This window comes from Protomyctophum bolini (genome assembly GCF_963924005.1).
Source record: "Protomyctophum bolini genome assembly, chromosome: 4".
NCBI classification, from domain to species: Eukaryota; Metazoa; Chordata; class Actinopteri; order Myctophiformes; family Myctophidae; genus Protomyctophum; species Protomyctophum bolini.
In genome coordinates, this window is record NC_137865.1 from 22,019,774 (window position 1) to 22,041,472 (window position 21,699).

At 45.8% G+C, this 21,699-nt stretch overlaps 1 protein-coding gene across 2 annotated transcripts in view; it reads left to right on the forward strand.

The window, feature by feature from the left end:
* b4galnt4a (beta-1,4-N-acetyl-galactosaminyl transferase 4a) overlaps positions 1-21,699 on the forward strand; it is a 273,455-nt gene that overhangs the window by 135,341 nt on the left and 116,415 nt on the right. For both annotated transcript variants that reach the window (XM_080760815.1, XM_080760816.1), the window contains exon 3: positions 6,044-6,142. In XM_080760815.1, coding sequence (XP_080616941.1) covers positions 6,044-6,142 — 99 coding nt within the window. The remainder of the gene's footprint in view (positions 1-6,043; positions 6,143-21,699) is intronic.

The window sequence follows — 21,699 nt, forward strand, 5'->3', positions numbered from 1 at the left end:
TGTCCAAAACGGCTACTTTTCAGGATTCAAAAGTGTCAGTTCTGCCAGCTCCAAACGCCGTCGCTGAGCGCCATGTTTCGTGCTCGCAGATCTGCTACTTCTGTGTGGCGCTGTAGTATGATCAAGTATAGGACATTAATTTACAAAAGATAACAGACGCAAAATATGGATATAAGAGGTTTCTGCCCGACAGTGTCTGCCCGACAGTGGCGATGTGTCTGCCAGGGTGGGAAGGGGTGTTAGAGAGAGAGAGGAGTGAGTAATTATGCTTTGTCGCTAAAGTGTAAGATGGGTCTCATTTATGTGTGAACACGTGTGAAAGAGTTGTTTATCGCCACGTTCTAAAAGGATTGATTGATTATGTGTCTGGTCTGTGGGCTTTAATCATCCATCCATCCATCCCTCACCCCCCGGTCCCCTCCTAACCCGTCCACCTTCCCATCCATGGCATGTCCGGCCTATCCATCCGTCTTTTGGTGGCAGAGGGCCTGACCCCACGGTGTGTCGAGGTGTTTCTGGGTAAATCCCGTCCTCTAGACTCCCCACTCTCATCACCCCCGGTGCGTTTTTAAAAGGAGCGACCTTTCTGATCCGCAGCCCCGGGAAACAGCTGGAGCCAGCAGCACCCCGGATTACCAATGAGCTTTAATTATTCTCCCTTGTTAAGCACAAACAAGCACCAGTCTGAGTCTGCTTGATAGAGAGAGAGAGAGAGAGAGAGAGAGAGAGAGAGCAGAAGAGGTAGATGGAGAGGTTGCCTAATAGAGGGAGAGAGAGAGTAGGAAAGAGTGAGACAGAGAGAAGGGGACAGAAATAGAACAATGAGGGTGGGGGGTATAGAAGCAGAGAGCTAAGGGCTCATTTCCTCAACCCAATCACACGTGCACACACACACACACACACACACACACACACACACACACACACACACACACACACACACACACACACACACACATACCCCAGACGTCCACAAATCATATTTTCATTTCCTGGGACCTGCAATGTGAAAGTTAATAACCCGAGCAGAATAATTGCATTAGTCTCCCTCTTTCTTTCTTTGTCCGTTAAGCGCCATTCATGGGGCTCGACAGCATGTTAATTATTCATGCCACAATCAAGAAAACAGATGGCCAACCTTTCTCTTGCTTGGGGCTTCCAGCTAGCAGTGACCATGACTCCCTGACATTGATGGACAAGACTGACAAGGCCAAGACACCAGGAGTGTAGGCCAAGGCACAAGGAAGATAGAGCTGTCAATTTTAGAATACATTTTCAGGTGCTTTTAATTGTTTATAAATCTCTATGGGCTGGCACCCTCATATCTTACACTATTATATTTATGATTGCCAGTATTGCTAATACTTGTATTTGTCTGTATCTCCCTCTCTGTCTCTCCTCTCCTCTCCCTCTCTCTTTCTTTCCCACGACACGGTCAAGGCAGATGGCCGCCCACGCTAGAGTTAGAGGGCCCTATCTTGCGCCATCCCTCACCCCTTATTCCTAAACTTATTTGCCATGTGAAACACATCTTAAAATAGTTACTGTACTGTACTGTGCTGTACTGTACTGCACTGTGCTGTGCTGTACACTGTAGTGTACTGTATACACTGTGTTGGTGTATTCTGTATGGTACTCTTTACTGTACTACTCTGTACTGTACTGTACTGTACTGTACTGTACTGTACTGTACTGTACTGTACTGTACTGTAGTCTTTACTTTACTACTCTGTACTGTACTGTACTGTACTGTATTGTAATATTAAGCTCAACAGCGCCACTTGAAGGTAGGTCACCCAGTGGTAGTGCAGCCGTTGATACTGCAACATACTGTACATAGGGACAGAGGGACATACAGTAGGGACACATGCGGCCAGGCATTGGATCGGTGTGCACCACTCAAAAATAGCAGATCTACAAGCTTCGTGCCGTGCCATGAGTTTGTATAGGCCTATAATATAGGCACATATTAAGTGCTATTTTTGCATATAGCCAAAGTATAAAATATATGGTTAAATGATTGACGCTATGTTAACTGCTTTTGCTGGGGACCACCTGGAACCCCCTCAAGGACCCCGGGGGGTCCCTGGACCCCACATTGACAACCCATAGAGGGCCATATGTATGACAGTCTGTGCAGCATCCCTACTGAATGGGTGGCTGCATGCACACATTGTTCTGCATTTGTCTTCGGTTTCATCCGTACGGGATGTATGAAACGGCACGCACACCTGTTTCCCGTCATCAATCATGGCGTGGCAGAGAAATCAGTGTCAACGTCACCTTGGAAACTAAAGCATCCACACAGGAGATTAGACACGAGTTTAATTGTCGGGCTGATTGACAGCTGTCTGAAGTAGTAGTCCTTCCCCATAAAACAATATTGTCTGACAGACGGTCACGCTGGGCACGTCAACTCACTGCTCCGGAAAAGAAATGCGTTGCTCAAAAGCTAAAACTAAATAATAAAGAGGGAAATAGTGAGTGGTGCTGTGTGTGCTTTTTGTGTCTTCTCATAAATGAATGCCCTAATTGATCATACTACAATGTCACACAAAAGTATCAAAAGTAGCAGATCTACACGCTAAAGCGTTCAATGAACTGCCTCACCCTTAGCAGCGTGCACAGGTTCACAGCAATGAACTGCCTCACCCTTAGCAGCGTGCACAGGTTCACAGCAAGTTCCTTGCAGCAGTAGAGCCTCACCTTCTCTCACCTTCTCCTTCCTATTATCCGTAAAGCCTCAAATACATACAGTAACACCCACTTCCTTCCCCATCCACCCCAAATGGGACTTTGAAGCCCTGAAGCCTTCAAACTCGCATTAGCAATCACGTACAGTGCTCTTCTCCCCTCTTTGTTTAGTTTGAGGCCGCAGCTCCTTGACTTCTGAACACCTTTTTATCATTCACAAAACTAGGAACGAACCGGGGCAATTTTAAAGCAGTCACGCAACGCAACACATCATAGGCAGTGGAGCCACCCTTCATTGATTAAAAAGGGAACATTCCCTGACGGTGACGGAGACGCGACGCTGACGCGCCCGGTGGAGCCCCGGCTTAAGTGAACACACACGCGCACGCACGCGCACACGTGCATCGGGCTCATTTCCCAGGTGGCAGATGGACAGCAGGCGAGCCACTTGTCAAATTCCTTCGTCATTACCTCTTCCCTCACCGAAGGAAGCAAAAAAAAGGAAAAAAGAAAAGAAAAAACAAATAACGCTGGCAATCACAGGTTTGGCACCGGCCTGACGCTCTTCTTCTGCTGGTGCTTTCATTATTTCTTCTTTTTTAATTTTCTTCTTCCCTTGTCGATTGCCTGGCGTGTTCTTTCTTCCAGGCCCTGCTGCTTCTAGAAGACGTTGCCACTAAACAGAGGAGAGGCACCGCCACTCATTTAACAGCACAGTGACTGCATGGGTCTCCTCTGGGAGCCGTGGCCTGCAGCCTTTCATCCTCTAACAGCTGTTCTGTTCTCCCCGCTGAAGCATTAGCATTGTACTGTATGTGACTCCACAGCGCTTACTTTTCCAATGGATTCCAGCGTGGTTATAATTTATTTTGTCACACACTCGTTAATAGTACTTTCAGAAAGGAGCGAGTGCATTCTCCGGCAGCGGCGCTCACCCGTGGCTCCCGACAAGCGTTGACAGTTAAAACTCACCCCACTCTTCCCCGTGGGTTACGGTTAGGTTAGTTAGGGTCTGGGGTAGGGTGTCAGTGTGGCTGGTTAAAACTCACCTGTGGCTTCGATCAATGTGAGGTTAGGTTAGGGTTTGGGTGTCGGACTAGTGCAGTTGGCAACTGGAGAATGCTCTCTCTCTCTCTCTCTCTCTCTCTCTCTCTCTCATGTATATGAAAATGAAACTGGGTGCTTGGGTAGAGCAGTGGTAAAGTAACTGCCTACCACTGCGTATGTGTTCAAATCCACTGCAGTGCATCCAGCCTTGTCGGGTGTCTATACATTATATTATTCACCAATACAATGGTATTCATTAACATGCCTTTTAGTGAGGTATTCATTAACATGCCTTTTAGTGAGGTATTCATTAACATGCCTTTTAGTGAGGTATTCATTAACATGCCTTTTAGTGAGGTATTCATTAACATGCCTTTTAGTGAGGTATTCATTAACATGCCTTTTAGTGAGGTATTCATTAACATGCCTTTTAGTGAGGTATTCATTAACATGCCTTTTAGTGAGGTATTCATTAACATGCCTTTTAGTGAGGTATTCATTAACATGCCTTTTAGTGAGGTATTCATTAACATGCCTTTTAGTGAGCCGCACAGAATGATCCGCTGCAGTGTTCCGGCCTCGATCGCCCGACTAAATCCCAGATCAGGGAGAAAGAAAGTACAGAATTCGTCCCCCATGGATGGAGTGTTGGCTGGTCAGGGTAGACGGTTAAAGGATGCTGAGAGGGCTTTGGTGCTTTGGGGAAGTCAAATGCGGGATTATGGAGGAATGGCAGGGAGGGAATTCCACACGATCTTAATTGTGGCGTGTGTGTGTGTGTGTGTGTGTGTGTGTGTGTGTGCGTTTACAGCGTGAGAAAACTGCTGTAGGTACAGCAGGGTAAATACATCACACTCAAAGAATCACCATCGATAATAATGAACACAACACTGTACAGCCTCAACAGTGCTGACATAGTACGGGACAAAAATAAATAGCAGAATGCACAGTAAGCATGACAGATAGTGTCCTTACTGTAATGAACTGATGTTACTTCCGAGCAATTAGCCTATTGACTGTGTGTGTGTGTGTGTGTGTGTGTGTGTGTGTGTGTGTGTGTGTGCATGGGCGTGGGCGTGCACTTATTGTGAATAACTATAAGCTCCTTGTAAAAGAGGGCTATAGCTATAGGTGTACAGAATAGACAACCAAGGATTGCAAATATGCAGATTAATTTTTCTTCTTGCAAGGTAATGTGTCAAAAATAATGCAAATAGTGTTTAAAAAAAAGAATTAAAAAAAGGAAAACAATAAACTTTACTAGGCTTCATGCAAGCTCGACAGTCTAGAGATATACAGTATAGTCTGACTCTACTGACTGTATTGAAGGGCTTAAGGGCAGAGCTATCTGCAGCATTGTGCCCCCTCTATCTTCCACTACCTGACACTGACACGGCCGGGAGTATACTGTACCTCATTTGTGTCCATTATTCCTTCCTACTGTATATTGGCAGTCCTGTAGTTGCCGTATATTGGCAGTCCTGTAGCTACCGTATATTGGCAGTCCTGTAGTTGCCGTATATTGGCAGTCCTGTAGCTACCGTATATTGGCAGTCCTGTAGCTACCGTATATTGGCAGTCCTGTAGCTGACATGAATTCAAGCACTGCTTTCTAGTCTTTGCCTGGTTTTCCGTGGGATTATGAAATTAAATGAAATGTGTAAAATGAAAACTTGGTCAGGATGTGAAAACAAACTCTGAATACACACGTAGCTAGCATATACGACATAGCATTCAAGTTGTTTGATGCTGATTTGAGACTGTAAATATATAGGTGGGAAAGGCAGTCTGTCTTACTTTACACCTTACATTCTATGCTTTACACACATCACGTCTCCATGATGATAAAAGCTCAACTCTCCCCATGCACTGCCATTTTCAATATTTTTACTTCTACTCCACTATACTTCTCAGAGGCAAAATTAAAATAAATTAAAATTAAATACACCACTTCAGTCCTATATCTACAAGCTCACAATGCGTTGCTAAACAGTGTGTTGTTGTGAGCTTGCAGATCAGCTATTGTCATGGATAGATAGATGGGTATTGATGGATATGGATTGATAGATAGATTGATTGAATGTATGGGTGGATGGATAGATTGATGGATGTATTGTTAGATTGATCGATGGATCACCAGCTCTCATTCTGTAGAATTAGTATATCTCTAATTCTCTAATTAACTGTGATATTGAGCAATCAAATCAAATTGCTTTAGTTTCCACGTCTTTCTTTTCCAGATGCTGTTGTATTGTGACACAATGTGATTGACATGCCCCCCCCTCTCTCTCTTTTCTTGCAGGAGGATGAGCCAATCACGGGAGGCGCACACGGCAAGGACCGCGCCCGCATCCGAAGGTTCCTCAGCCAGCAGCACAAGAAGTTGCCGTGGAAACCAGAGGTAATGCTCTGAGTTAAAATGGTAAATGGTGCATTTATATTAGCACCTCTATCCAAGGCGCTTTACAGAGATTGTGCATTACATTCACCCATTCACACACACTCATACACCGATGGCAGGGGAAACCATGCAAGGCACCAACCTGCACATGGTTTCAGAGTCTTGCTCAAGGACACTTCGACACTAACTCTGGGGGAACCCGGGTTCGAACCGAGAACCTTGAGGTTCCCATCCGGTCACTCTACCCCTGAGCCACTGCCGCCCCTGAGTTTACTAGCTTGTTGTTCTCACTCCACTTTCATTCCTTCCCTACCTAGTCGGAAAACGTCTTTTTATGTTTGGTTTATGTTTTTCAAAAATGAATACCCTATATGTCATCGTACAGCAAAGCTCACAATGTGTTGCATATTTGTGCTATTTTTCATCGTGTGTGTGTGTGTGTGTGTGTGTGTGTGTGTAACATTGCTGTAAACAGTGTGTAAACAGATTGTTAAGGTCCTTGCAGACTGGTGCCATTTCTACCGGGAAAACTGTGGGAAAATGACGCAAAAAATCTGAAAAACTATTTAGAACTATGCTTGCAATTTGGAAAAGCTTCAGGTTGAGGTTATGGGATAGGATTAGGCATGTAAAGATTAAAGACAGTGGAGTGGAGTTGGATTTATACCTGTTTTATTAGTTGCGTGCCGGCATCCTGCACCGAACATTGCAGATAAAATGTGTGTTTGTGCGTGCCTGCATGCATGCGTGTGTGAGCATGTGTCTCTGCATGCGTTTGTGCGCGCCCATGTGCGTGTGTGTGTGTGTGTGTGTGTGTGCGTGTGTGATTCATCACTTCACCTGGTCAAGGCCGTTCAGAGGCGCAGTACCACATTCATCAGTTATTAACCTTTGTGGACATGGTTTTATTAGAGGCTGTTCATCACACTGCAGATAATTGCCTGGCATCATACGCTTTTTGTTGTGAAATTTCATTCAGGACCGGATGCCCCTCTGTCCCCTCTGTCTCCTCTGTCTTCCTCTGTCCCCTCTGTCTCCTCTGTCCCCTCTGTCTCCTCTGTCCCCTCTGTCCCCTCTGTCTCCTCTGTTTCCCTCTGTCCCCTCTGTCTCCTCTGTCTCCTCTGTCCCCTCTGTTTCCTCTGTCTCCTCTGTCCCCTCTGTCTCCTCTGTCTCCTCTGTCCCCTCTGTCTCCTCTGTCCCCTCTGTCTCCTCTGTCCCCTCTGTCTCCTCTGTGTCTCCTCTGTCCTCTATGTCTCCTCTGTACCTGTCCTGTATTAGAGGAATCATTTCAGAGGTTATATCTCCTCCAGACCGGATCAGAAAACCGAAAATGGTATTGATCCCATGCTATGGTATATATAGCATCAATCAAAATATAGTAGGCTACTAATTGAGATTCAGTCATTCTCTATCTCTCTCTCTCTCTCTCTCTCTCTCTCTCTCTCTCTCTCTCTCTCGTATCAGTCACAGTAGTAGAGGGAACGTGCCTTCCATTCACCATGATGTATTAATGCATGTGGCTGATTATAATCTTTAGTGGCTTGTATTAGAGGAGCTTTGACCTGTAGATTAAAGCTCCATGACATTCATTCACATCTCACCTCAGCTGCACACACACACACACACACACACACACACACACACACACACACACACACACACGCACACACACACACACACACACACACACACACACACACACACACACACACACACACACACACACACACACACACACACACACTCACTCTGGGAACAGACATGGCAATTTAAATGGAGGATCTGAGATAAGTGAAGTGCTAAATTTGTAACCTGCACTGCAGAGTTTAATTAGACAAAGTGTGTGTGTGTGTGTGTGTGTGTGTGTGTGTGTGTGTGTGTGTGTGTGTGCGTGTGCGTGCGTGAGAGTGTGTAAGAGGTATGTGTCTACGAGGCACATTTGAGGGGTAGTTTTGGTAATTCATTAGTTGTTATCTTGCCTATGGTTACTCTGTTAATAACATGCCTGTTTGACTTACAGTAGTATATTATCCTTAGTAGAAACCTCTTATCTCCATATTTGAATTAATTTCAATAAATTAACACCCTACTTGATCATACTACAGCGTCACACAAACAAATATCGACCAACTTTCGCTGCTACTGTACGTATGCTATTTTGCCATTTGAGTCCTGAAATGTACGTATAGTTTTTACGATATACATGTAGGAGAAATGTCTAGCAGATGTGTGTTGGTGTTATACTAGGCTGTAACAATAAATGCCTGTTTAGAATCATGTTCACCCGAGGCATAATGGCCCGGTATCACCCAGACATCTGTCCCTGTTGTACAGTAGTGCAACATGAGAGATGAAGCCTGCATGTCCACATCCTGTGCCTGACTGGAAGCTATAGGCTACTGTATCTGTAATGTCCATACAGTATCAAAGTATCCAGTATCCAAGTCTTCAACATTCGTCAGACGTTTGTCAGCTGTTCGTGAATCACTGAAGTAAATAGGGTTAAGGAATGTTTTGTACCTAGGCTACTTTTATTTACTTTTACAAAAAAGTAACTAAAGCTATAGTCAAATAATTGAGCGAAACGAGCAACATTAAAGTATCAAAAATACTCAAGAATAGAGTAAAAGTAACTCAATATTGTACTTAACCCATTTTGGGCGGGAACCCCTTTTGGTGTTTGCATTATGTTATGCTTTAGCTATTGAAAAATAGCAGATCTACAAGCTCATAGGTCTGCTATTTTTTTTTTATCGAAGAACGACTGACATAGAAACATAGCTTTTTCAGAAAACTGTCAGGATGTAGAAGCAGTCCAGGGTGAACATGAGCTTTACTGGGCCAACACACATCCTCAGTGGGACCAGTCCCTATGTCAGCAGTCCAGAGTGAACATATAGAGCTTTACTGGGCCAACACACATCCTCAGTGGGACCAGGCCCTATGTCAGCAGTCCAGAGTGAACATATAGGGCTTTACTGGGCCAACACACATCCTCAGTGGGAACGGTCCCTATGTCAGCAGTCTAGAGTGAACATATAGGGCTTTACTGGGCCAACACACATCCTCAGTGGGAACGGTCCCTATGGCAGCAGTCCAGAGTAGGGTTTAATATTTTCCCGGATTTGGCTCATTTTAATTCCCGGGAATTTGCGGACCTTTTCCCGTCAGAAAAAAAACAAAAGAGAAGGGGAAAAAAGTGCCCACCAAAATGCATTTATATGTATAGATACTTCATATGTTCAATAGAATTGATATTTTTTGGTTGAAAACGTTTTATTTGAACGAAATATGAACATATAGCCTGCAATAAAATAATGTTATAGGCCTATACGCTATTCAGAAAACGTGACACTTAAGGAGTTTGCACTAATTTGACTGTCGAAGCACGGGGGGGGGGGGGGGGGGGGAAATAAACGACCTCACGTCTTTCTTTCACATTTAGCTATAGGTCTTTCACCCTTTGAGCAGTGGTGCTGGGTCCCCTTCTCCACTGCAGATAATTTGATCATCCCGCTTTGTACTTTATGAAAAGTCCGATTGGGTGTTAAAATAGCCAGCACGGCCAGTGCGCAGCACAGCACACTGATGATTAGTGATTATTAGAGAGAGAGAGAGAGAGAGGGGCTGCGTGCTGGTGGTTACTATATAAAACAAATTGTAGCCTATACTCATCTTTGTTTGTGTTCGGTTTCACGTTATTGCTGACTGCTGAGTGACGCACACATGCAGGCAAAAGCCAAAAGGGGTTTAGAAGTGATAATGTCCATCACGGGGAAAGGATCCTCCTCGCTCCGTCGGTAAAACCCTCCTTTTCATACTCTATGGCAACGACGTCGAGTCTGTGGGGGCTATGGGGCTATAGCCCCCATGAAGAATTAAATAGCCCCTTTTAGCCCCCATGAGGATTTTCGTGGACATTTTATATTAACATTACAGATTTTCTGGGAATTATTGACACTCTGTGACTCTGTCACAGACTGCATACTAGCGTATTTACACATGCTCTGGAATTCCGCCGGCTGTTCAGAGGTGTTAAAAGTACTCAAATGCTAATCGGGTTTCTTTTGTTTTCACCTAGCCAGGTATTATATGCCTACAGTACAGTGCCCATAGGCGGCGGGTGTGTAAGACACATTCAGCGGAGTGACTGCTGTCTCTGTGCCGTCTGTGAAGAGCCATGAGCCGCGACACCGGGAGGGGCAGCAACACCGCCGGGTAATCTACACAGACTATAGTGAGACTACACACTGACTCGAGAAAAGACCCATATCGTCCAAAATAGGCTAATCAGTCGTTGTCTGTGTATAGGCTAATTCATTGGTAAAAGTATGCTAAATAACTCAATTTTAGACCATTTGGGAAATAAATAAATCCGCGGCGGCGGCCTCGCTTCGCTCGGCCGCGATAGTCCCCCCCAACGCAATTCTGTAGCCTACCCAAAGTACCAGTGAAAACATCAACTTATTTTTTTCCACCGCTGTGGGGGGGGGGGGCTGCGGGGAGGCGGGGCTGCGGGTAGCCCCCATGAGGATCATCAGAACTATTCGGTTCTGCTCTATGGGTAAAACACACTTCTCAGTTCTCACAGAGACTGATTAGGCTAAATGATTGACAAGTGCAGCAGCTTTGTCAATCTTTTGTTTTTGCCAACGGCTGATTCGGTCTGGTTATTAGCCAGGCTAGCAGCTTTGGGAGCGTGCCTGAAGATGTCCAACACAGTTCTGGAGAGAGTGAGTGCTTTGCCTGTCCAGCGCAGACAGGACATTATACGTTCTCCTCAGACATTCATTATTTTTGCTAAAGTGTATAATAAGCTCTGTATCTGGTTAATTGCGGGAGGATGCAGGATTCGCGGAGTCCCGCTGATTTTATCTTGACCGCCCGTGTCCGCCCGCAGGTATTTAAATACCGCCCGTGCCGCAAACATTTACGTTGGGTCCCGCTGACTCCCCGTTACAGCCCAGTGATCCATAATTCCATATAAATATCATCAAACATGTTTGAAAATGATGGGAGGGTTCAGATTGGACATTTGAGCACTCATAGATCAGCTGGGGAAAGAACGTGCACTGTGTGAAAACTCCTTTAGTGTAATTTCCAACAAGAAAAAACAACACCTCCGGGATGACGGGTCCCGAAGAAATTTTCGGTCGGGAATTTGCGTGCCCTATAACCGGGAGGCCCGTAATCCCGGGATCCCGGCATTAAACCCTAGTCCAGAGTGAACATATAGGGCTTTACTGGGCCAACACACATCCTCAGTGGGACCAGTCCCTATGTCAGCAGTCCAGAGTGAACATAGGGCTTTACTGGGCCAACACACATCCTCAGTGGGACCAGTCCCTATGGCAGCAGTCCAGAGTGAACATATAGGGCTTTACTGGGCCAACACACATCCTCAGTGGGAACGGTCCCTATGTCAGCAGTCCAGAGTGAACATATAGGGCTTTACTGGGCCAACACACATCCTCAGTGGGAACGGTCCCTATGGCAGCAGTCCAGAGTGAACATATAGGGCTTTACTGGGCCAACACACATCCTCAGTGGGAACGGTCCCTATATGGCAGCAGTCCAGAGTGAACATATAGGGCTTTACTGGGCCAACACACATCCTCAGTGGGAACGGTCCCTATGGCAGCAGTCCAGAGTGAACATATAGGGCTTTACTGGGCCAACACACATCCTCAGTGGGAACGGTCCCTATGGCAGCAGTCCAGAGTGAACATATAGGGCTTTACTGGGCCAACACACATCCTCAGTGGGAACGGTCTCTATGGCAGGAGGCAAGGGAAACATATTACAGGGCTTTCAAGAAAACAAAACAAATCATGAATATTTTAATATTCATATTATATTATCAGTATAATCTTTGTGTTCTGCCAGTTATCTGGCTGTCATAATGTCTTGTCGTAGTCATTTCAGACAGGTGGAATACAGCAAAGAGACAGTATAAGAACAACCCAAGCTGGCTCTCCTGCTCAAGATGATAAGTTATTCCGTGTTGTTCTTCACCCCTGTTCTCAACAACATGATGCTAATTCCTTCTCTGGCTCTCCAACACTGCAGCTATACACCTGCATACATTACAGGCCACAAGAAAAGGAAAAGAAAAAAAGCATTGTTTATCCAAAGTCCATTTCTGAAACAGAATAAATGCATAATAAAAGGTGTTGTGCAGCTCATAACACCTTGAACACATGACGGCTTAAAAGGTGAGTTGTATAGGGTTGTCCCGATCGGATCGGGTGATCGGAAATCGGGGGCCGATCACGTCCTTTTCAAATGATCGGAATCGGACCGGGAGCCAAAAAACATCCATCCTCTAGTATCAATATTATATCCATATCATGATAATAGACTGGAAATTGTCTGTGATTTGGGATATTGTACTATTGTGATATGGCATAAGTGTTCTATAAAATATAATTATCGGATCGGGAAAGATCGGTATCGGCAGATGCTTGTCGATCTGCTACTTTTGCAACGTTTGAATTTGAATCCTAAACAGTAACGATGTTGGACATGTGAGGTTTCCACCCGACAGAGACATCATGAGTTGGCATGTGTAAAAGTGTTTATTACCCCAAACCCAATGTTTTGGGTTGTGGAAACTGAAGGCGCCTCAGTGGGAAAATATATTTTTCAGAATTTCTCCCAATTGGACAGTAGGTCAGGCATGAGTTACACACAAAGGTGTGTGTGTGAGTGTGTGTGAGCGTTTACTCGTGCATCATTCCGCTGCTCTCTTCACTAACAATCTGCCTTAATTACCAACGCTAACTTGATTGCCTTGCAACATAGCAGAGGTCGACGGAGGGGCACGCTTCACTACAGCTAGGGGCCGTAGGTTTAGACACAGAGGAGGTGGAACGCTGCCATATGCCGGCTGCCAACACACAGCCAGAGGTCGGGCGGACAGACACACACGCGTGCAGCAACACACACACACACAGTCACACACACACACACACACACACACACACACACACACACACACACACACGCAGACAGCAATGGTCTTATGTAACTATAATTAAGTAGGAAAAACTACAGTTACCTCGAGGAACTTTTCTTTTTTCTTTACCTTTACTTGAGTGTTTCAATTTATTGATGCTTTACACATATAGTCGCTGTTGGGCAGAAACCTCTTATCTCTATATTTTACCCTTTAGTTTGTTTTTCGTAAATTAACACCCTAATTTTGACCTTGCAGATCAGCTACTTTTGCACGTGTTTTATTTGAACCCTGAAAAGTTCCAGTTATGGCCATAATGAGGTTTCCACCCGACAGAGCCGATATCCTCCACTACATCTCAGTGCCAGATTTTGTACTTTTTACTTCACTGTGTTTATTGGACCGCTTTAGTTATTATTTACTTAGTTGGCAGATTTCTATTATTAATAATTGATCATAGCAGATCTATACAAGCTCGCAATGCGTTGCGAAGCGTCGTGAGCTTGTCAGAGTTGTTGTTCCATCGCTCATGCTCTGTCAGTGAATGTGACCTCACCGGTCCCTTGGTAGACAGCTGCTGAACATAGGATGTAATACACAGGAGGACGCGTGGGACATGTCCGTCAAGGACACTGATATAGCGGGGACAGAGACAAAGTGAGGGAGACGAGGAGAGAGATGGCCTATGCTTGTTTTAACAGCAGAGGACACTGCACGTGTGCAAGCATAAACGAGTCCTTTGTGACTCTGATGCAGGGAGAACTTTTGAATTGGACTTTTTGTGTATGAGAAATAAAGTGAGGGACTTGGACTATACATGAACACGGATGGTTGACTAAAGCCCAACACACAGCGGCGCCGCATGGAAAATAGAACTGGTTCTATCGGCGCGCCAGGCAAGGAGCCAGCGCGCGTCGGACGCCGCCGGTGTGCGATAGGTTCATTGAAAATAATGGAGGCAGCTGTTTTGACGCGCGGCGGTCGCAGACGGTGTGTGATGGGCTTGACACACTTTGTTTTGACTGACTTGAGATTTACGCTTGAAGGAACAGAACACCCACAGATGGAGAGAGAGAGAGAGAGAGAGAGAGAGAGAGAGAGTGTGTGTGTGTGTGTGTATGCGTGCTTGTGTGCATGCTTGCACAACAGAGAGAGAGAGCGTGCACGCTTTGGACAGCCTATTATTTCGCACTCAAGTAGGTTACTGTGGCATGACGGAAACACAAGCTTGCAGGAACGTGCACGCATCACAGCTGGCTCAACACACACAAACATGCGTATGGCTATGGAGTGCAAACACTAGAGGACAAGGAATGAGATTTATCTTTTTGCTGCACTCTGTCTGTTTCTCTGTCTCATTGTCTCTGTCTCTCTTTTGTCTCTGTCCGTCCGTCCGTCCGTCTGTCTGTCTGTCCACAGCAACGTGACAGCATTTAATTAGAGTGACAGGACGGGAGGAGGTCACAGCAAAGGATACATTATTACTATTTTCCCTCGCCAATCAGAGTTCCATCTCGTGTGTGCATGCATGTGTGTGTTTGTGCGTGTGTGTGTGTGTGTGTGTGTGTGTGTGTGTGTGTGTGTGTGTGTGTGTGTGTGTGTGTGTGTGTGTGTGTGTGTGTGTGTGTGTGTGTGCATTTGTGCAACTGTGTGTGCAACTGTGTGTGTGCGACTGTCTGCTGCAGTCAGAGAGGAGGAGGAGACATGCTCCCTGTCTGTGTGTCTCATTAGGGCTGACATGATAGACAGCCTGCACTGTAGAATGCTCAGTGTTCATTTCACCCATTAAGACCTCAGGCCCATTCCAGTGCTGGAAAGTAACTAAGTACATTTACTACAATGTTTAGGTATTTGTACTGTTCCAATTTCCAATAGGCTATTTTTACTTCTACTCCACTACATCTTGGATCCAGATATTGTACTTTTAATCCACTACGTTTATTTGAGAACTTTAGTTATTAGTTACTTAAATTAGTAGATTTTGAATATTGTAAATACACTAACATTTTGGCCATTTGAAAATAGCCGATCTACAAGCTCACAATTCTTCACATCTGTTATTCTCAAAAGTTATTTATGCATTTGAAAACATGCAACCAGACACATTTGTTTGAATAGACAAAGTATGGTTAAAATCTAAAATGACACCTGCTTTTCTGGTTTTCATGGGTTAAAACCACAACTTTGCTCCCCCGCCATGCACATACAGAGTGAAGAAAAGTTGAGAAACTATTTATAGTATCTTTATTTATATATATATATTTATTGTATGCTCTATCTACATTTAGAACCCCTTAGAATGGTATAGTCCAGGCTCATTACTAATGGCTCAGCTGAACATAAAAGGCTGGAGGTTATATTGAGGGTGAAGAGCGTCATGTGGTGTTCTTGTTGCTTTCCGTATGTTCTGTGGTGAATATATACACCTCCTGCAGGTTGCAACCTGTACCTCAAGGCCTCTGTACTGATTCCAGCCGCGAGACAGGCATCCTCACAGTCAGTATTATACAAAAGTAATGCCCAGCTCTGGGGCAGGGAATGAGGAAACGGAGACAGTGGGAACCAAACCCTCTGATAGAGTGCCCGTAACACAGCCTTCAGCAGCGCAGCGCAGTGGGAGCGTAGCAGCACACACATAACCTTCTATCCATTTTATGTTCATGAACGTGGTCGTGGCGGTCCCAGGCGACTGAGGCGAGGGCAGCTGGCTCTGTCACAGTGTACGTTATGATGTAGCATTCCCACTGCGTGCTTCATCATACGCTCTCCTGTACCGTACCGTACTGCTGGGAAATGAAAGGAAATTAAATGGAGTGCATTGGTGGAAGAAGTATATACTGTACGATGTTGGACTACAAGTAGCAATACACCACAGTGTCAAAAGGCTTTGTTACAAAATCAAGGTCCCACATAGAATATCTTTTCACCATTTCAGAATCATGTCCTGTTGTTGGACTGAAACCATTTATCATTAACTACTCAAGCCCTATACTTTAGCTATTCAAACATGGCCGATTTAACTGTGAGCTTAGCTGTGCTTTGATTCATCATTAATAACCTAGATCTGCTTTGTGTTTTTGATTGATTGATTGATTGATTGATTGATTGAATGATTGGTTGTTTTATTGATTGATTGATTTATTGATTGAATGCAAAGCATTCAATACTAGGATCAGTAAAAGTATATTTACATAAAAAAACGATTTTGGCAAGCTAGAAGGTCCAGTTGAAAATTGCAGACAGGTGCTCTTTTATGACGGCTTAAGGAGGGCAGGGAGTCGCACATTTTGGTAGCTGTTGGTAGGTCATTCCACATTTTGGTGGCTGTTGGTAGGTCATTCCACATTTTGGTGGCTGTTGGTAGGTCATTCCACATTTTGGTGGCTGTTGGTAGGTCATTCCACATTTTGGTGGCTGTTGGCAGGTCATTCCACATTTTGGTGTCATAAATAGTATAGGATTCATGCAGTGTAGCAGAGACGGTGTCAATAAATGTAAATACTCAAAAAAGTAATACATCTAGGGGCACGGTGGCACAGTTGGTAGTGCTGTCGCCTCACAGCTAGAAGGTCCTGGGTTCGATTCCCGCTCGGGGCGCTGTGGGTGCTGGCGGCGTGTTTCCTCCTCCGCGTCATCAGTGCCCATACCCGAAGGCGGGGTTGGCGAAAGGGCCTTTCTGTGTGGAGTTTGCATGTTCTTCCCGTGTCCCCTAGGGTAGGTACCCTCACAAAAACATGCAGTGATTCTGGTCTCTAAACTGCCTCCCCCTGGCCAGCCGGGGCGCCTGATGGAGGGGAAAGGAACTGGTTGGAATAACGTGTTCCTTCCACGCGCTACGTCCAACCAGGGAAACTCCCCCCTGTCAGGTGCAAAGGAGCAACTTGGACACTCAAGCATGAAGGAAGCATGAGTTAAGTCTGTTGCTCTCCCCAGGTTGGCGTAGGATGTGTAGAGTCCAGGATCACAGTAGATGATTGACACAGGGGTGAAAAATGGGTTACAAAATCGTGGGATAAAAAATATATTAAAAAAAAAAAGTAATACATCAGAGATTGTACTTGAGTGAATGAAGTAACTTTACACCAGTGAAATGGGGTGAAGTGCACAGTGTGTATTGTACCCAGCGTCTGCCAGGGACGTCACGTCCCCATGCATGGCCAGGCGACGTCCTGCAGGGATTGGCTCTGTCACTCGGTGCATAGCGGCTGCTCGCTCCTCTGCCATTTGTCAGTGCCAAGCTGACCAGCAGGAACCCAGAACGATGCACCCGAGTTCTGTACAAAGACGCCAACACTCCCACAGGAGAGAGAGAGAGAGAGAGAGAGAGAGATGGTGGTGGACGCGATTCTTCTAGGAAGGAAAGTGAGCCTGATCTCTCTCCTGATAACACATCCAGATGGATTGGGTGAGGGAGTGAAGAGGGGAGGGGCATTTGGAGGGGAGAGGGGGGCCTAGAGAAGTGAGGAGACGAGTGACGCTAATGGCTATGTGAGTGGTGAACATGCACCCTATTGGCCTGAATATAACACTACGTTTTTTTCCAATGGAAATATCCTAAATAATGGGGTTGTATTATAATCGGGCACTAGATTATTTGACATTCAATGTTCTTATTGTACAAATGAGTCTTGAAGAATTGCCTGTATTAGGATGTTGATATTCATTCATCAGCCAACACCCCCCCCCCCAGAGAGGACATAGGGCCTTAGTCCTATCCTCCTCCTCCCAGCCAACACCCCCCCCAGAGCGGACATAGGGCCTTAGTCCTATCCTCCTCCTCCCAGCCAACACTCCCCCCCCCCCCCCAGAGAGGACATAGGGCCTTAGTCCTATCCTCCTCCTCCCAGCCAACACCCCCCCCCCCAGAGAGGACATAGGGCCTTAGTCCTATCCTCCTCCTCCCAGCCAACACCCCCCCCCCCCCAGAGAGGACATAGGGCCTTAGTCCTATCCTCCTCCTCCCAGCCAACACTCCCCCCCCAGAGAGGACATAGGGCCTTAGTCATATCCTCCTCCTCCCAGCCAACACTCCCCCCCCCCCCCCCCAGAGAGGACATAGGGCCTTAGTCCTATCCTCCTCCTCCCAGCCAACACTCCCCACTGACAGGTAGTTCCCCCCCCCCCCCCCCCCCCTTTGATTTACATCAAAAGGGCATGTGAGCTCAAACCCACAATTCAACATTTTGGTTTTAAGATGTTGATATTCATTTTGTATTCATCCTTAGGACCCCAAATCACACCTTGGAAAGCATGAGTGTCTATTTCAAACAAAGTGTTTTTTGACTGGGGGGTCATATTTTGACAGGCCTTAGTCCTCCAGTCAACACTCCCCACTGACAGGTAGTTATAGTCTGAAATACAGTATGTGAGCAGTAGTGTGTACAGTAGTGCACGTATGTGGATGTATAGTCTCCTTCAGTGTACAACCTGTGTTCCTCTGCAGCCCTCTTTGTCTCTGGCATCCCATTCCTCTCTCCATGCCTTCCCTCCCTCCTGTCTGTCACCCATCTCTCACCTCCTCCCAGCTCTCCCCTCCACCCGTCCTACCCTTCCTCCCACCGCCCCCCCTGCCATCCGTCTCTCCTGTCACCCATCTCTCACCAACACCCACCCCTCCCCCACCCACCTCCCATCCCTTCCTGTACTTCTCATCCTCTCCACCTTCCATTCTCCTCTGATTCCTCCCTAAATCACATACTCCCTATACACTCCCTCTTTCGCTGACGTCGTGCTGATCTCCTTCCGTTTTGCTTTCCTCGTGCGTCACCAATTCAACCGATAACAATCATTTAATCTTCCTCTCCACCTTCCTACTACTCCTCTCCATCTCCCCTCTACTCCACTCAACCGTAGTCGGAGGTCAGTGACACGCTTCACAGCACTGCTACGGAAAGGTCCATGTTGCACCTTAAGGCTATATAGGACAGTCCCAGGTGGGAATCACTCCTGTGTGATGGAGAGGGAGAGGCTATATAGGACAGTCCCAGGTGGGAATCACTCCTGTGTGATGGAGAGGGAGAGGGAGAGAGAGAGAGAGAGAGGGGGGGGGGGTGGGTTATGAAGGAGGGGGGGGGGCATGAAGGACAAAGCCATGGTCAAAGCCATGGTCACTTTAATATGTGACTCAACAGGCATAAGGCACAGAGAGTATTTTACTATATGCATGACTACGCTACAGTGATTCTGAGCCCTTTTTAATTTCAAGGACCCATCATTTGACATTATTGGGCCCCCATTTAATACGATTTGTGTCTGATCTGCGACCCCACATCTTAGAACATTGTTCATTGTTATACATGATTTGGTCTGATATTGACAATTACAATGTAGGCATTTAGCAGATGCTCTTATCCAGAGAGACTTAACTAGACTTATCTGGACTTATCTAGAGAGGATTCTCTCAAGGGCCCCTGGGGGTCCCTGAAACCCACAATGAGAGCCACTGCACTACACACTGGGGAAGTTCATATAATTGTCGACTGATAAATTGTATCAACTAACGAATGTGCTAAGCCGTTAGAGGGTGAGGTGGAGTCTAAAGAGGTGAGTGTTCAGACTGTGGTGGCGGTTCATAATTGTTAAACACTTAAACCATATAATGTACTGCATGTAGTTTGTTTACCGGGGTCCCCCATGGGGTCTGGAAACGAGAGAGGAATTACTTTACTTAAATCTGTTTATTTAATGCACATTAATGAACATGACTTGAATCAGCTGAACATGATCTCATGTCAACTTTCCAGATTTAGCTAGAAGCTCATTTGCATGCGCAGTCCCCAATTGATTCTTGATTGTTGTTGAAATGTGGTGGTAGCCGCTGACAAAAGCTGCCAGACACACACATCTCTTCCTTGTCTTTGGCAGGAGATCTCCGCAGGTTGCCTGGCTGGCTGGCAGAGAGCCCTAACCTCCTGTAAAAGTTATTTGACCTTGACCAAGTTCGACAGCTCACCTCTCGTTAAACGCACATGTCGGCATCGAATTGCGTTTCAAGCTCTCCTGCAGAACCGCCCGTGTCATACAGTACTAGGGATGGGTATCGTTAGGATTTTTTCGAGTCCGGTACCGATTCCGGTTCTGCTTATCGATTCCGGTTCTTAACGGTTCCCTATTTCGGTTCCAAAATTATATAAAAGAGGTCAAATGTTTAACAAAAAAGCTCAATGTCAGGTAATGTATATATATATATATATATATATATATATATATATACACATACATACAGTGTTGGGATTAATAAAGTGACAACTTTTACAATATCTCCATTACCATTATCCAAATTAATTCCTTCATTATTTTAAATACATTTTGGAGAAAAGAATAGCTCATATGCAATGTGAAATGCCACCTAATTCTTAATCATTTTCCTTGTCTTTATTATGGGCCATCTTGTGAAAGCTGCATGCTTTTATTGTGAAGGGTCTCAGTTCTCATAGCCTGCATATTTCCACATGCTAAAAATAGCTGATCGACAAGCTCACAACGTGTTGCGTCCGCAACGCGTTGTGAGCTTGTCGATCAGCCATTTTCAGCATGCAAGCATAACACGTGTACGACGAAGAATAAATCAGGCATCACTGCGCTTCTGTGGAGGGAGGGAGATATATTTTGTTGTTCGAACGAGGCGATCATGTTTGGACATCTATGGACAGCTATTTTTCGTGGCACATTATGTTTAATCACAACAACGTCACGTTTACTTTAGCTCCTCAATGTTTGGGTCGGGACATGTATGTGTCTACGTGCATATGCGCTCTGCTCGCTCCAGTCTTTCTGGAGGGAGCGAAATGTAGCGTCTTCTGGATGCATCTAAGCATTAACATTTCAATGGCTGAGGGTCGTTAGAGTCTATTGTTCCGTGTTGTTGTTATCGCACGTCTAATGGTTAGACATGTGACAACGGAACAATAGGAAGCGATTACCACGGTCCATTCTGTTGCTGGCTCTCCGAGTAGCATGATCTGATTATAATCAGCTGTTTTATGTGCGTCCGTGCGTGCGTGCAGGGTGTCACCCAGGAACCGATAGAGAGAACCGAAATTGAATTATTGTAATGGGTACCCGGTACTCGAGCATGTTCGGTTCGGTACCGGATTGGTCCCGAGGTTCGGGACCCACCCCTATACAGTACACATCTCTGCCTGGGATCCTCACCGAGGGGCCCCTGGGATCCTTACCGAGGGGCCCCTGGGATCCTCACCGAGGGGCCCCTGGGATCCTTACCGAGGGGCCCCTGGGATCCTTCCCGAGGGAGGCTGGGGTGGGATCGGTCTGCAGTATAGAGTAGAGCAGTGGATTTCAACCTCAAGGCCCATTATTTATTTGGCATTTGAGCCACAGACCACCATTTGATGAGGTTTAACCAATTGTGACCTGAGATCAGATTCTAAAAATGTCTTCTACATCCTGACAGTTTTCTGAAAAAGCTATGTTTCTATGTCAGTCGTTCTTCGATTTAAAAAAAATAGCAGACCTACAAGCTCGTAGCGCGCCACTCTGTGGTGGAGAGGCGATTTCGCAAGCGTATTTTCACGGGCACGGTCCCGTGTAATTGTCGAGCGCATGCTCGTTTCGTGCACACGCCCGCTGAGTAGACCTG